Source organism: Ochotona princeps, chromosome 1 (genome assembly GCF_030435755.1).
Source record: "Ochotona princeps isolate mOchPri1 chromosome 1, mOchPri1.hap1, whole genome shotgun sequence".
NCBI classification, from domain to species: Eukaryota; Metazoa; Chordata; class Mammalia; order Lagomorpha; family Ochotonidae; genus Ochotona; species Ochotona princeps.
Window position 1 is genome coordinate 69,885,167 of NC_080832.1, and position 13,221 is coordinate 69,898,387.

The 13,221-nt window shown below is 49.2% G+C and overlaps 1 protein-coding gene across 1 annotated transcript in view; it reads left to right on the plus strand.

Moving 5' to 3' along the window:
- Positions 1-841: 841 nt before the first annotated feature.
- Positions 842-13,221, plus strand: part of MDN1 (midasin AAA ATPase 1) — a 143,176-nt gene continuing 130,796 nt past the window's right edge. Inside the window, exons 1-3 of the mRNA XM_058660823.1 lie at positions 842-1,101; positions 10,376-10,602; positions 12,922-13,146. Coding sequence (XP_058516806.1) covers positions 1,000-1,101; positions 10,376-10,602; positions 12,922-13,146 — 554 coding nt within the window. The 5' untranslated portion in view covers positions 842-999. The remainder of the gene's footprint in view (positions 1,102-10,375; positions 10,603-12,921; positions 13,147-13,221) is intronic.

Consider the following 13,221-nt stretch of genomic DNA (forward strand, 5'->3'; position numbering starts at 1 on the left):
CACTCCCCAAGTGAGCCGCAACGGGCCGGTGTGCGCCGATCCGATGCTGGGAACCAGGAACCTCTTCCAGGTCTCCCACGCGGGTGCAGGGTCCCAAGGCTTTGGGCCATCCTCGACTGCTTTCCCAGGCCACAAGCAGGGAGCTGGACGGGAAGTGGAGCTGCAGGGATTAGAACCGGCGCATATGGGATCCCGGCGCGTTCAAGGCTAGGACTTTAGCCGCTAGGCCACACCGCCGGGCCCAACCAGCAGTTCTCTTAAAATTCCCTTAAAGTCCTCGCCTTTCATGCGTCGGGATCCCACATGGATCCCGGCGGCCCTGCTTCCCATCCAGCTCCCTGCTGTGGCTTGGGACAGCAGTTGAGAACAGGCCAAAGCTTTGGGACCCTGCATCTGCGTGGGAGACCCAGAAGAGCTCCTGGCTCCCAGCTTCGAATTGGCTGAGCTCCAGCCGTTGCAGCCACTTGGGGAGTGAACCATCGGACGGAAAATATTCCTCTTTGTCTCTCCTCCTCTGTGTATATCTGACTTTGTAATAAACTGAATAAATCTTAAAAAAAAAAAAGAGTACTGCTGGTCAGAAGAGAACCTCGGTTTTTCCTTCCCGTCCACGTTTTCAGATGCTGAGCCCTCGCGAGGAGCGGTGGGGAGAGACCACAGACCGGCAAGGCCTCCTGACTTTCCCGGCTTAGTGCACTCGGGACCTACTCGCACCAGCACTGCCGCAGCCCACCTTTGGCGAGCACCCGCCTCCCGGAAGTGAAGCGTGTTCCCGCGCGCCGTTTCCGCCGCCCCGGGGGCGGGACCTCAGCGCCGCGCGACGCCGTCGGGGGGTGATGACGCGCGCGCCTAGCGCTTTTCCCCACGTGTGCTCGTGCTCGCCCGGTGTCGACTGGAGCGCGGCGGCTGCTTTCCCCGGGGGCGTAATCGTAGATTTCGTCGGCTCCGGTCTCTCAGGAGGAGCGGTGGTGGCTGCGCGGAGCGAAGGGCGCGGGGGTCATGGAGCACCTCATGCTGGAGGTGGCGACCACCACGCTGAGGGTCATCGCCGGCAAGAACGAGAAGAGCCGCAATGAACTGGGCAGGTTCTTGACCAAGCAGGTGAGAGATGGAGGGGAGGCAGAGCGCCGGGTGGCGCTGGCTGCCCTCTCCGCGGGGAGAGCGGCCCGACGAGCCTGCCTTTATTTATGTGTGCTTTTGTTAATGTGGGGAGCCTTCCCTTCTCGGCGTCCGGCCCGGAGCCGGGCTCTTGCTAGTGTCCGTCACGTGGCCTCCCGCACCCTCTGGACGCTCGGGCTAGGTGCCTGCCTGGTCCGGCCGCCCCAGTGGGCTTGGGCGCGCCTTGCTCCCCGGCCCTCCTTTACGGCCGCTTGGCAAGTGTTGATTGCGATCTTGCTGGGCGAAAGTCGCTCGGCCTCAGGGACTTGTGCGCCTACTTTTCCAGGCATTTCGTTACACATACACACATTCACACGTTCTCTCCCTCTCTCCCTGTCTGTCTGTCTCGCACAGCGCAGAGCAGTTGCAGCTGTGGGAAACGAGCCGCAGCAATTGTTAATAAACGAGGTTTTCCTGGTAATTGAGAGTGGTGGCCGCGCTTTTACCTTGAGTCTTCTCTGAGTGACTCGTCATTGAGGACTTTTATCATGCGTCTCTTCTCGTTGCACTTTAATTTCCTGCTTTACCATTTCACACCTTTGATATCTAGACGCTTCTAGAGTAGAATGCGTGTTTCTATTTTCGTAACTTCGCTGTATAGAAAAGTATAGAAAAATCGTTTTCTGTTCAACTACTGCCTCTCCGTGCTCTGTTGCCTAGGACGCAGCAGCATTGTTTGGGGTGAGAACTGGGGTATCTGTGTGGTCTGGGGCTTCAGGGAACTCACCTAGGAGGCGTTTTCGGTTGGTCACAGCCAGTGGACCGTGCTAGCAAAAGGGGACTGGCTAGCACCAGTGAGTGGGCGAGAGAGGAAGCTTTGTGGTGGCCTGGGTGAAGGTGTCAAAAAGGGTCCGCTAAACTTCTGGCTTTCTTTTTGTTAAAAAAAAAAAAAAATAGAAAAAATATATATTTGTGTTTTTTTAATCCACTAGGTCACTTACCACAACGGCCGGAACTGAGCCCATCCGGAGCCAGGAGTTTCTTCTTGGTCTCCCATGTGGGTGCAGGGTTCCAAGGCTTTGGGCCGTCTTCGACTGCCTTCCCAGGGCTCAACTTGGGAGCTGGATGGGAAGTGGAGCAGCGGGGTTACGAACTGTTGCCCAGATGAGATTCCAGGGCCCATATGGATCTCCTTACTCGCAAGGCTACTGTGCTGGGCCCCCAAACTCAAATTTCTTTCAAGTTTGTTTCTTTCCATTTTTTGGTAATAACTTGCAGCTTTTCACTGAAGAGCGGACTTTTTTGTTGGACTTTATATTTATTAAGCAAAATTTTACTGGAAAGTAGCAATAACTTGAAATATTGATTCTCATTGTATTGAAGAGCTGAAGAAAGATGATTTTTTTGGAATTGTGTTTCTATGTTGTCTGTCTCAGCTGTTGTGGTAGCACCCTTTATTGGTTACTCCTGGTGCTTTGGGTTTTCATTCCGTTTTGTGCACTAGTGTCCTCATCTGTTTCTTCTTGTCACTCCTACCTCTGTTTCCATCTCTGCCTCCTCCTCTGTCCATGTCTGTGTTTATGAAGAGCCTAGTGCCCATGAGCTCGCACGGGTGCTGGAGATGGCTGGGTAATTAGATACCGTCTCCTTAATTGTGGTTGTGCCCTTGATCAAATTACTTAACTCCAGTGAGTCTCAGTTGCTTGATTAAATATCAAGCAGCTGCTGATTAGTTAAAAACAGGGACTCCGGAGTCAGGGTCTGTGATGGATTCTAGTTTTTGCTGCTAGCTTTGTTAGCCTGCTCCTCCAGTCCACCCGCTTTGCTTATATATAAAATGAGAAGAATATATTTTTTTGCCTTTAGGATTTGTATTTTTTTTTTTTTCTTGGAATCGCAGATTTACAGAGAGAGGGAGAGACAGGGAGAAAGATCTTCCATCTGCTGGTTCACTCCCCAAAGTGGCCGCAGCAGGTTGAGCTGAGCCAAGCCGATCCAATCCTAAGCCAGAAGCCAGGATCTTCTCCCGGGTCTCCCATGCAGGCAGGCATAGGGTCCCAAGAGTTTGGACAATCCTCTGCTACTTTCCCAGGCCGCACAAACCTGGAGCTGGTTGGGAAGCAGAGCAGCTGGGATACAAACCACCGCCCAAATGGGATCTTGCAGGTGCAAGGGGAGGTTAGACAGTTGAAACATCGTGTGTGTTCTTCCCCTCCCCATAATTCAGTTCTGTTCTCTGGCTAGTGAGGATTATACGTCTGGAGTACAGAAAGTACTGACTGGGCCCAGTGTGGTAATCTAGTGGCTAAAGTCCTCGCCTTGCTGCACGTACTGGAATCCCATATGGGTGCTGGTTGTAATCCTCGCAGCCATGCTTCCCGTCCTGCACCCTGCTTGTGGCCTGGGAAAGCAGTGAAGAATGACCCAAACTCTTGGGACCTGCACCTGCGTGAGAGACCCAGAACAAGCTCCTGGCTCCTCGGTTTGGACTAGCTCAGCCCTGGTCGTTGCAGCCACTTGGGGAATGAATCAGTGGACAGAGGACTTCTGCTCTGTCTCTCCTCTGTATCTGACTTTCCAAAAAAAAGAATAAGTCTTTTTTAAAAAGTAAGTACTGACTATGAAACTGATTGCTATTATTTCTGTAAATAAGACTGCTGTGATGATTAGATAATGTGTGCGGACTTTACTGCTGTGTGTGGCACATGATTATAAGTAAATGTGATTATAATAAATATATTTTTCAAGTGAAAGAACCAATAAACTTTTTTTAGCAGAAGTGTACGCATGCTTATCTTATTGGCTGATTCGCTCCAGTAGACTGCAGCTGTCCCTGTCTGGGGTCACAGGGAAGCAGGAACTCAGTACAATGTGTCCAGCATGGATGGCAGGTGCTCTGTCATTTGGACCTTCACCCCTGCTTCCTAAAGTTTGCATTGGCAGGATGCTGGAGTCAGGAGCAGAGCTGAGTATCAAGATTTGAACCCAGAAACTCTGCAGTGGGAAGTGGGCACAACGGGAGCTCTTGACTACTAGTTGTAGTATCTGCCCCACTAATAATTATTTTAATAATAACTTTATTGAGGTACAATTCAAATACCCCATGATTCATCCTGTTAAAGTGTACAGTCAGGACAAGCATTCAGTTGCTAATGTCAGAATGCCCAGGTTTAGTTCCTGACTCCAGACTGTGCAGTAATATCAGCAGTAATACCTGGCATAATTGATGCTGATACCTGTATGGAATGCTTGGATGGATGGCATTCATGGCTGCTGTTTAGTGGCTTCTTTTTGGAACTTGAGGTGTGTGCCAGCTAGTAGGAGCGCTCTGTCTCTGTGCGGTTCAGAAGTGTATACTCACCACAATTACTGTGAGAACACTTGTGTCACCTCAGTCAGCTGTGGAAGCTCCCATGGTCATCACTGTCAGACAGCATCCCTTCTCCAGCAATTACTAGTCTGCTTTTTCCCTTGTTTCAATTGCTAGTTCTGGTTATTTAATATGAGATGAATCTGAACCTGTCACGTGTTTTCCAGGAGGCTCTTCATGATGTCCGAAATAAAAAAATCTAGGCTTCTGAAAGTGGTCTAAAGAGGTAGGGAGGCTGGCTGGTTGGTTTTGATACATGTGCAGTGTATTCCTTCTCAGTGATTGTCCGGAACAGACCTGGTGACACTGCTTGCTGGGACCATGACTGGTCACAGTGGGATGCTGCTGGCATCCCATGCAGAGGCTGAAGATGCAAAACAGGGCATCCTTCTCCCTGCTTTATGCAGCCCTACCGGTAGTGCAAAACTTAGGAACCTTGGTGCAGCCTGACCTTCCTCCCAGCCTAGGCCGTGATATTCCAGACAAGTTACCTCCTCCTCTTCCTGCCTGCAGTCACCTGGCTTTTCTACTCTGCTATTGTTGTCTGGGTCATTCCTTACCGTTTCTTGCCCCTTTGACTTTGTATTGCCCTTACTTAGAATCTCCCTCACTCAGGAACTTCCCTTTGTTCCCAGAGACTGATTTTGCAGTTACCTTCTCCGGGCAGATGTACTTAATTTTCTCCTTTGCTTTTTCTTTTTTTTTTTTTTTTTTTAAGAAAGAGAAAGGGAATTCTTTTTTTTTTTTTTTTTTTTTAAGATTTATTTTTATTACAAAGTCAGATATACACAGAGGAGGAGAGACAGAGAGGAAGATCTTCCATCCGATGATTCACTCCCCAAGTGAGCCGCAACAGGCCGGTGCTGTGCTGATCCGAAGCCGGGAACCTGGAACCTCTTCCGGGTCTCCCTCGCGGGTGCAGGGTCCCAATGCATTGGGCCGTCCTCGACTGCCTTCCCAGGCCACAAGCAGGGAGCTGGATGGGAAGTGGAGCTGCCGGGACCAGAACCGGCGCCCATATGGGATCCTGGGGCTTTCAAGGCGAGAACTTTAGCCGCTAGGCCACGCCGCCAGGCCCATCTCCTTTGCTTTTTCTGTTTATCCCTTTGTTTCAGTTAAGACACTAGTACAGTGTGACATGGAGTATGTTTATTTGTAAAATGAGCAGTTGAATGTATTAATAAATTGTCTTTCGTTTTTTACTTTTGCAAAACACGATTTTTTTGCTAGCCAATTAACTTTTATTATGCAAATGTTTCATAATAAGCAGATTCATGTACTCTCATATGTAAGTTTACCTTGCAGTTCTCTGGGGGAAGAGAGCGATCAAAAAGTAAAGGGGGGGACAGTGCTCTTGGGCAACTGACAAAGCTTATTTCCAGGGTTTCAGTTTTTAGACACTTAGTAAAGCAATAGTTCAAATACAAGTCAGCCTTAGGTCATGTCTGTAAGCAGGGAGTTCTAGGAAAGTCAACAAGGTGCCTTGCTCAGAGCACTGTTGAAGTAGGGAATAGATTTGGAGCATTGTCTGCCCTGGGTTAGCTGACCAGACAGATGTTCACTGTTTATCAAAGAAAGTACAAAAACACCTTCAAGGACTTACTTGGGCGGCGTGCTTGCAGAGCCGGGGGACCTTCGCCTCCTCTTCCTGGACAGCACTCACCCTTCATCGAGCTTTGCAAACACAGTTTTTTTTAAAAGATTTATTTATTTTTCATTACAAAGTCAGATACACGGAGAGGAGGAAAGACGGGAAGATCTTCCGTCCGATGATTCACTCCCCAAGTGACCACAATGGCCGGTGCTTGCTGATCCGATGCCGGGAACCAGGAACCTCTTTCCTGGTCTCCCACGTGGGTGCAGGGTACCAAGGCTTTGGGCTGTCCTCGACTGCTTTCCCAGGCCACAAGCAGGGAGCTGGATGGGAAGTGGAACTGCCAGGACTAGAACTGGCGCCCATATGGGATCCTGGGCACGTACAAGGCGAGGACTTTAGCCGCTAGGCCACACCTCCGGGCCCTTTGTTTTGTTTTAAATGGCCTGCTTTCCATCTCCAAAAGCTCCCTGGAATACTGGCCCACCTGGCCCTTTTTCTTCTGCCGAACTGGTATTTACTCTGTCATTTGTTTTAATAGAAACAAGTTTTAATGGCTTATTTATTTTACTCAGAAGTCAGAGTTACGGAATGAGAGAGAGACAGACAGAAGTCATCTGCTGGAGCTCCTTTGAGGCCAGGAGCCAGGAGATTCCTTTGGGTCTCGTGTGTGTGCAGGGGCCCAAGGTCTTGGGCCATTCCCCACTGCTTTCTCAGGGCACAGGAAAGGAGCTGGATCGCAACTAGAGCAATTGGGACTGGAACTGCAGCCCCTATGGCGTGACCACACTGCAGGCTGAGGATTAGTTTACTACACTGCTGTGCTGGGCACAGACACTTTTCTTTCTTTTTTTTTTTTTAAAGATTTATTCATTTTATTACAGCCAGATATACAGAGAGGAGGAGAGACAGAGAGGAAGATCTTCCATCCGATGATTCACTCCCCAAGTGAGCCGCAACGGGCCGGTGTGCGCCAATCCGAATCCGGGAACCTGAAACCTCTTCCGGGTCTCCCACGCGGGTGCAGGGTCCCAATGCATTGGGCTGTCCTCAACTGCTTTCCCAGGCCACAAGCAGGGAGCTGGATGGGAAGTGAAGCTGCCGGAATTAGAACCGGCGCATATGGGATCCCAGGGCTTTCAAGGCGAGGACTTTAGCCACTAGGCCACGCCGCTGGGCCCAACAGACACTTTTCTAAACCCTGTTAAATGGTAATATTATTTATGGTAGAAAATTTGGAAAATTTAAGATGGCATCAGTGTTGGCAAAATTATGTTTTTTTTTTTTAAAGATTTTTTTATTACAAAGTCAGATATATAGAGACGAGGAGAGACAGAGAGGAAGATCTTCCGTCCGATGATTCACTCCCCAAGTGAGCCGCAACGGCAGGTGCTGAGCCGATCCGAAGCCAGGAACCTGGAACCCCCTCCGGGTTTCCCACGCGGGTGCAGGGTCCCAAGGCTTTGGGCCATCCTCGACTGCTTTCCCAGGCCACTAGCAGGGAGCTGGATGGGAAGTGGAGCTGCCGGGATTAGAACCAGTGGGCATATGGAATCCTGGGGCGTTCAAGGCGAGAACTTTAGCCGCTAGGCCACACCACCAGGCCCTCCACTGTACTTTTAATTTGCTCTACTGTGTTCTTAATTTCTGATATATCAGCTTTCATTTGATTCATTTCCAATGTGACACACTCCTTAAATTCCTTGAATGCCTGCTTTACATGCTTTTCGTTGTTAATAAGTTTTGTAACAAGTGTTTTGAATTCTGTATCCGCTATTTTCTTTTCTTTTTTTAAAGATTTATTCATTTTATTACAGCCAGATATACACAGAGGAGGAGAGACAGAGAGGAAGATCTTCCGTCCGATGTTTCACTCCCCAAGTGAGCCGCAACGGGCCGGTGTGCACCGATCCGATGCCGGGAACCTGGAACCTCTTCCAGGCCTCCCACGCGGGTGCAGGGTCCCAATGCATTGGGCCGTCCTCAACTGCTTTCCCAGGCCACAAGCAGGGAGCTGGATGGGAAGTGGAGCTGCCGGGATTAGAACCGGTGCCCATATGGGATCCCAGGGCTTTCAAGGCTAGGACTTTAGCCGCTAGGCCACACTGCCGGGTCCTCCCCTATTTTCTTGATGTCTTCCTCAGTTAACTCTGAAGTTGGCACAGGGTTTTGCTCCTTTGCAGGGGAGTCTTCAGTAATACTGATTGTGACTCTGTCTCTTCTTTTGCTCTTGGTCATTGTACTTCTGGTTATCAGATTCTTCTTGGGGCAGGTTTCTAATCTGTGTCACCAACAGGTCTGCAGTTTGATTTTACTTACTGCAGTTGGTACACAGCTCTTCGTTTGCAGTCACTTGTGCTACTCCCTCCAGTGAGTGCCATGTCTGGGTTCTTATGTTAGAGTTCCACCATGGTCTCCATAGCCCCAGCTTCTGGTTCACCTCCTGTGATACCTTGCTGAGGCTGCACTGTTGTCTCTGTACAACCTTTTTCCCACTTCTGGTGGGAGCAGGTCCCAGGATTAGAGAGACACCAGGTGTCCTATATAGCTAGGTTGTTGGTGGTGCTGATCTTGCTGGAACCTGTTGGTCGTTAGGTCTGAGGGCCACACGGACCTATTTTGACCCGTACGCTGGCAAAGTCGGTATTATTTCCCTGTGGGAACACTGCAATGCAGTGAGCTTGGTGAGTTCGTTCCCAGCTCAGTGCATGCGCAGCTCACTGTTGTCCCTGCAGTCTTGTAAGTTTTTCCACACCATGCAAAATTGTTGGAAGCACTGACAATGCCCTGCCCTAAGATGGCGCCTGGACCCTACTTCCTCTTGGAGACAGGTTTCAGGAAGTGCCCTGTGATTGGCCCTTTACTGCTTGCCTCAGGCGTGTAAGCTGATTGGATAAGCCAGGGGCCAGGGGCCCTTGGGTGAGGAGGTTGTCTGTGTAACGGAAATAACGGACTTAACTGACTTAACTGAAGGCTTCTGGGTAACGGATTTAACGGATAGGAGGGATATATAAGCCGGCTTCTGCCCCAAAGAAGGAACTGAAGGTTGGAATAAAAGTGCCTCTGAAACGTCCTCCAGTGTCGGGTGATTTCTTCTGAGGGACTGGAGACACCGATACAAAATGACACCCGATTTGGCTTTAGGGGGCAGACTGGGCTGTGAAATCCACCCTGTTCCCGCACTGCCCATATGTGACCTGCTGCTCTGTCTCTGCTCTTGGGCAAATCAAGCAGACCAGCAGGATGGGCAGTTCTTTGACTCAGTTCACCTCCTGAGCTCCCGGTAAACGTCCCTTCCCACCTTGTTGCTGGTGGAGTTCCAGCTGCCGGTGGAGTTCAGATCGCTGTTTCCTGAATGCCGCTGGGGTATTAGTCATTGCAACCATACCATTGTGTCTGCTGCTTTCTTGTGTCTGTCAGTCTCCAGGTGCCCCTCTGCTGTTTTCTAATTCCTGGAATGTGCCCTCTCTGCTTCACATTGGCTGATATTGCTCTGTTTAAATGTGTCCTTACCCTATTCCGCCATCTTGATTCTCCGATTTATTTTTATTTTTATTGGAAAATAAAAGATTTTCCATCCTCTGGTTCACTCCCTAAATGGCCACAATAGCTGGAGCTGAGCCAGAGCTGCTTCTGGATCAGGGTTCCAAGGCTTTGGGCCACCCTCTATTGCTTTCCCTGGCCAAACTATAGAGCTGGTTGAAAGTTGAGCAGCCAGGACATGAACCAGCTCCCATAAGGGATCCTGGCGTGTTCAAAGCATGGATTTAGCTACAGAACCAATGTACTCTACCCAAGCTGTGTAGCATTTTACATTATTTATGTACTTTGAAGGCAGGGAGAGAGAGAGAAAGACATCCCCAGCTGCCTGATTGCTCTGTAGATGCCTGCAACGACTGTGGCTAGGCTAGGCCCAATGCAGGTCTGAGAACTAAATCTGGGCCTTTTATGCAGACACAGCTACTATAGCCATGGTCTGCTATGTCTCAGGGTGTGTGTTAGTGGGACGTTGGCTTGAAGGCAGCCATGCCCTAGATGTGGTGCCAGCATCCCAGTTTCCTGAGGTGCCAAAGACCCTCCCACATGCAGCATTTCACATGTAGTTGATGGGGACTGAGGTGTATTAGATGGCTGTTACATTAAGTTAATTCTCATCCTCTGTTGCTTCACTTCCCATGTGTTTTATAGGAGAAATTCACTTTAAAATCTGGAAATGGGGTTATTTTGTTTCTAAAGTAGGAGACCCATGCTCTTTTCCAGCATTGCAGATGGAGATTATTTACACAGGTGCTTTTGTTTCACTCTTTCATCAGGTGTGGACACCCCAAGACCGCCAGTGTATTCTGAGTACTTTAGCACAGTTGCTGCTGGACAAGGACTGCACGGTGTTGATTGGCCACCAGCTGCGCCCCCTCCTTTTGGAATTGCTGGAAAGGAACGTGGCAGCCATCAAAGTTGGAGGCCAAGTGAACCATGATCTGCATGAACGGCTCTGTGTGTCAATGAGCAAACTCCTTGGGAGCCATCCTGATGTCTTCCCGTGAGTAGCGCCTTCATGCTGTGTGCTATTCCTTCCAGGGTGGACTGAGGTCACGTATACAGGAAGTCACACTGTCTTGGAATAATGTTCTGCATGTTGAGGGGAACGTCTCATATCTGGTGCTTCCTGTTTTAGCTTTCATCATCACAATAAATGTACTTTAGCTTCCTGGGAGTCTGTTCTTGAGAGAGTGAAAAATGAAAGCTTGGGGAAAAGCTGTGTCTGAATAAGCTTTCCAAAAAGGGAGGTTAGAAATAGATGAGTTCAGTAGAACTAGAAGATACACAGGGAGGTGGGTTTCACTGATGTATGTGATAGAGGAGTGTGTACATTGGGATGGTTGGGCATCAGGATTGGAGCTGTGTATGGCACTTTAATAACTCATACGGTGCAAGTTCTAATCCCAGTGGTCCCGCTTCCCATCCAGCTCCCTGCTTGTGGCCTGGGAAAGCAGTCGAGGACGGCCCATTGCCTTGGGACCCATGTGGGAGACCTGGAAGAGGCTCCTGGCTCCTGGCTTTGAATCAGCTTAGCTCAGCCCATTGCAGTGTTTGGGGAGTACATCAGTGGATGGAAGATCTTTCTCTCGCCCTCTCTTTGTATCTGACTTTCCAATAAAAAGATTTATTTATTTTTGTTGTAAAGGTAGATATGCAGATATACAGAGGAAGATCCAGTATCTGCTGATTCACTCCCAAAGTGGCTTCAACGGCTGGAGCTGAGCCGGTCAGAAGCTAGGAGCCAAGAGCTTGTTCTAGGTCTCCCACGCGGGTGTAAGGTCCCAAGGTTTTGGGCCATCCTTGACTGCTTTTCCAGGCCACAAGCAGGGAGCAGGATGGGAACTAGTGTTGCCAGGACTAGAACCAGCTTCTACATGGAATCCCAGCATGTGCAAGGTGAGAACTTTAGCTGCTCTGCTATGGCGTTGGGAACCAATAAAAATAAATCATAAAAACAAAGCAAAACAAAGCAAAAAGCTCTATTGCTGCAGTGTCTGGCACATAGTGAAAGTTTCATAGGTTGTTGGAAATGAGTGCATTTTTAGTAATAAAAAGTTGAAAATTCCTTTGCTTTGGATTTTTTTATTTTTGTTTTTTTAAAAACTATTTCTTTTTTTTTTTTTTTTTTTTTTTTGAAAGTCAGATGTACAGAGAGGAGGAGAGATAGAGAGAAAAATCTTCTGTCAGTTGAGTCACTCTCCAAGTGGCTGCAACGGGCTGAGCTGAGCTGATCCAAAGCCAGGGGCCAGGAGATTCTTTTGGGTCTCCCACATGGATGCAGGGTCCCAAGGCTTTGGACAGTCCTCGACTGCTTTCCCAGGCCACAAGCAGAGAGCTGGATGGGAAATGGAGCTGCCGGGATTAGAACCGGCGCCCATGTGGGTTCCTGGCATGTGCAAGATGAGAACTTTGGCCACCAGGCTACCATGGTGGATCTTTCTCTCTCTTGTTATGGAGAGAAAGATATTCCATTTGCTGTTTCACTCCATAGAATGGCCACAATGGCTGGGGCTAGGCTAGGCAAAGTTTGGAGCCCAGAACTCCATGTGGGTCTCTCCCCTGTGGATGCAAGGGTCCAAGTATTTGGACCATGCTCTTCTGCTTTCAAAGGCATATTAACAAGGAGCTCGATCAGAAGTACAGTGTGTGGGCCGCAAAGCAGCACTCACATGAGATGCAAGTGTTGTAGGTGGATGTTTAACCTACAGGGCCACACACTGACCCCCAGTTCAGGGTTTTTGTATCCTTTCTGATAGGTACGTCAGGCAGTGATCCTGATTCTTAAGCACAATCTGTTTTGTTTTTTTTTTTTTTTTTTTAAATTCTGTTTCTTTTAAAGATTAATTTATTTTTATTGCAAAGTCAGATATACAAAGAGGAGGAGAGATAGAGAGGAAGATCTTCCATCCGATGATTCACTCCCCAAGTGACCTCAACGGCCAGTGCTGTGCCGATCTGAATCCAGGAGCCAGGAACCTCTTCCAGCTCTCCCACGCAGGTGCAGGGTACCAATGCATTGGGCTGTCCTCAACTGCTTTCCCAGGCCACAAGCAGGGAGCTGGATGGGAAGCGGGAGCTGCCAGGATTAGAACCGGTGGCCATATGGGATTCCGGGCACGTTCAAGGCGAGGACTTTAGCTGCTAGGCCACAGCACTGGGCCCCAGAATCTTGGGACTATATGTGTATGGCTTTATCGTTCTGATTACTGTGCTCTCAGATGCTTGGGGTTCTGTTCAATTCCATGATGTTTTCTAACAAGTAAAGTTTTCTTTGAAATTCTCATCACCTCATGAAAATCATTTAACTCTCTCTCTAAAGGTTTGCCCTGAGATATTTCAAGGACACCTCCCCAGTCTTTCAGAGACTCTTCCTGGAAAGTTCTGATGCTAATCCCATCCGCTTCGGGCGCAGGCGCATGAAGCTCCGGGACCTGATGGAAGCAGCCTACAGGTTCCTGCAGCAAGAACAGTCTGTGTTTCGGGAGCTCTGGGACTGGAGTGTGTGTGTCCCTCTGCTCAGGAGTCACGACACCTTGGTTCGCTGGTGCGTAGCTGGGGCAGTTGACTGCTTCCGGTGGTCGTGGTGGAATGGGAGCGTGCATGAGGAGGGAGTGGATAC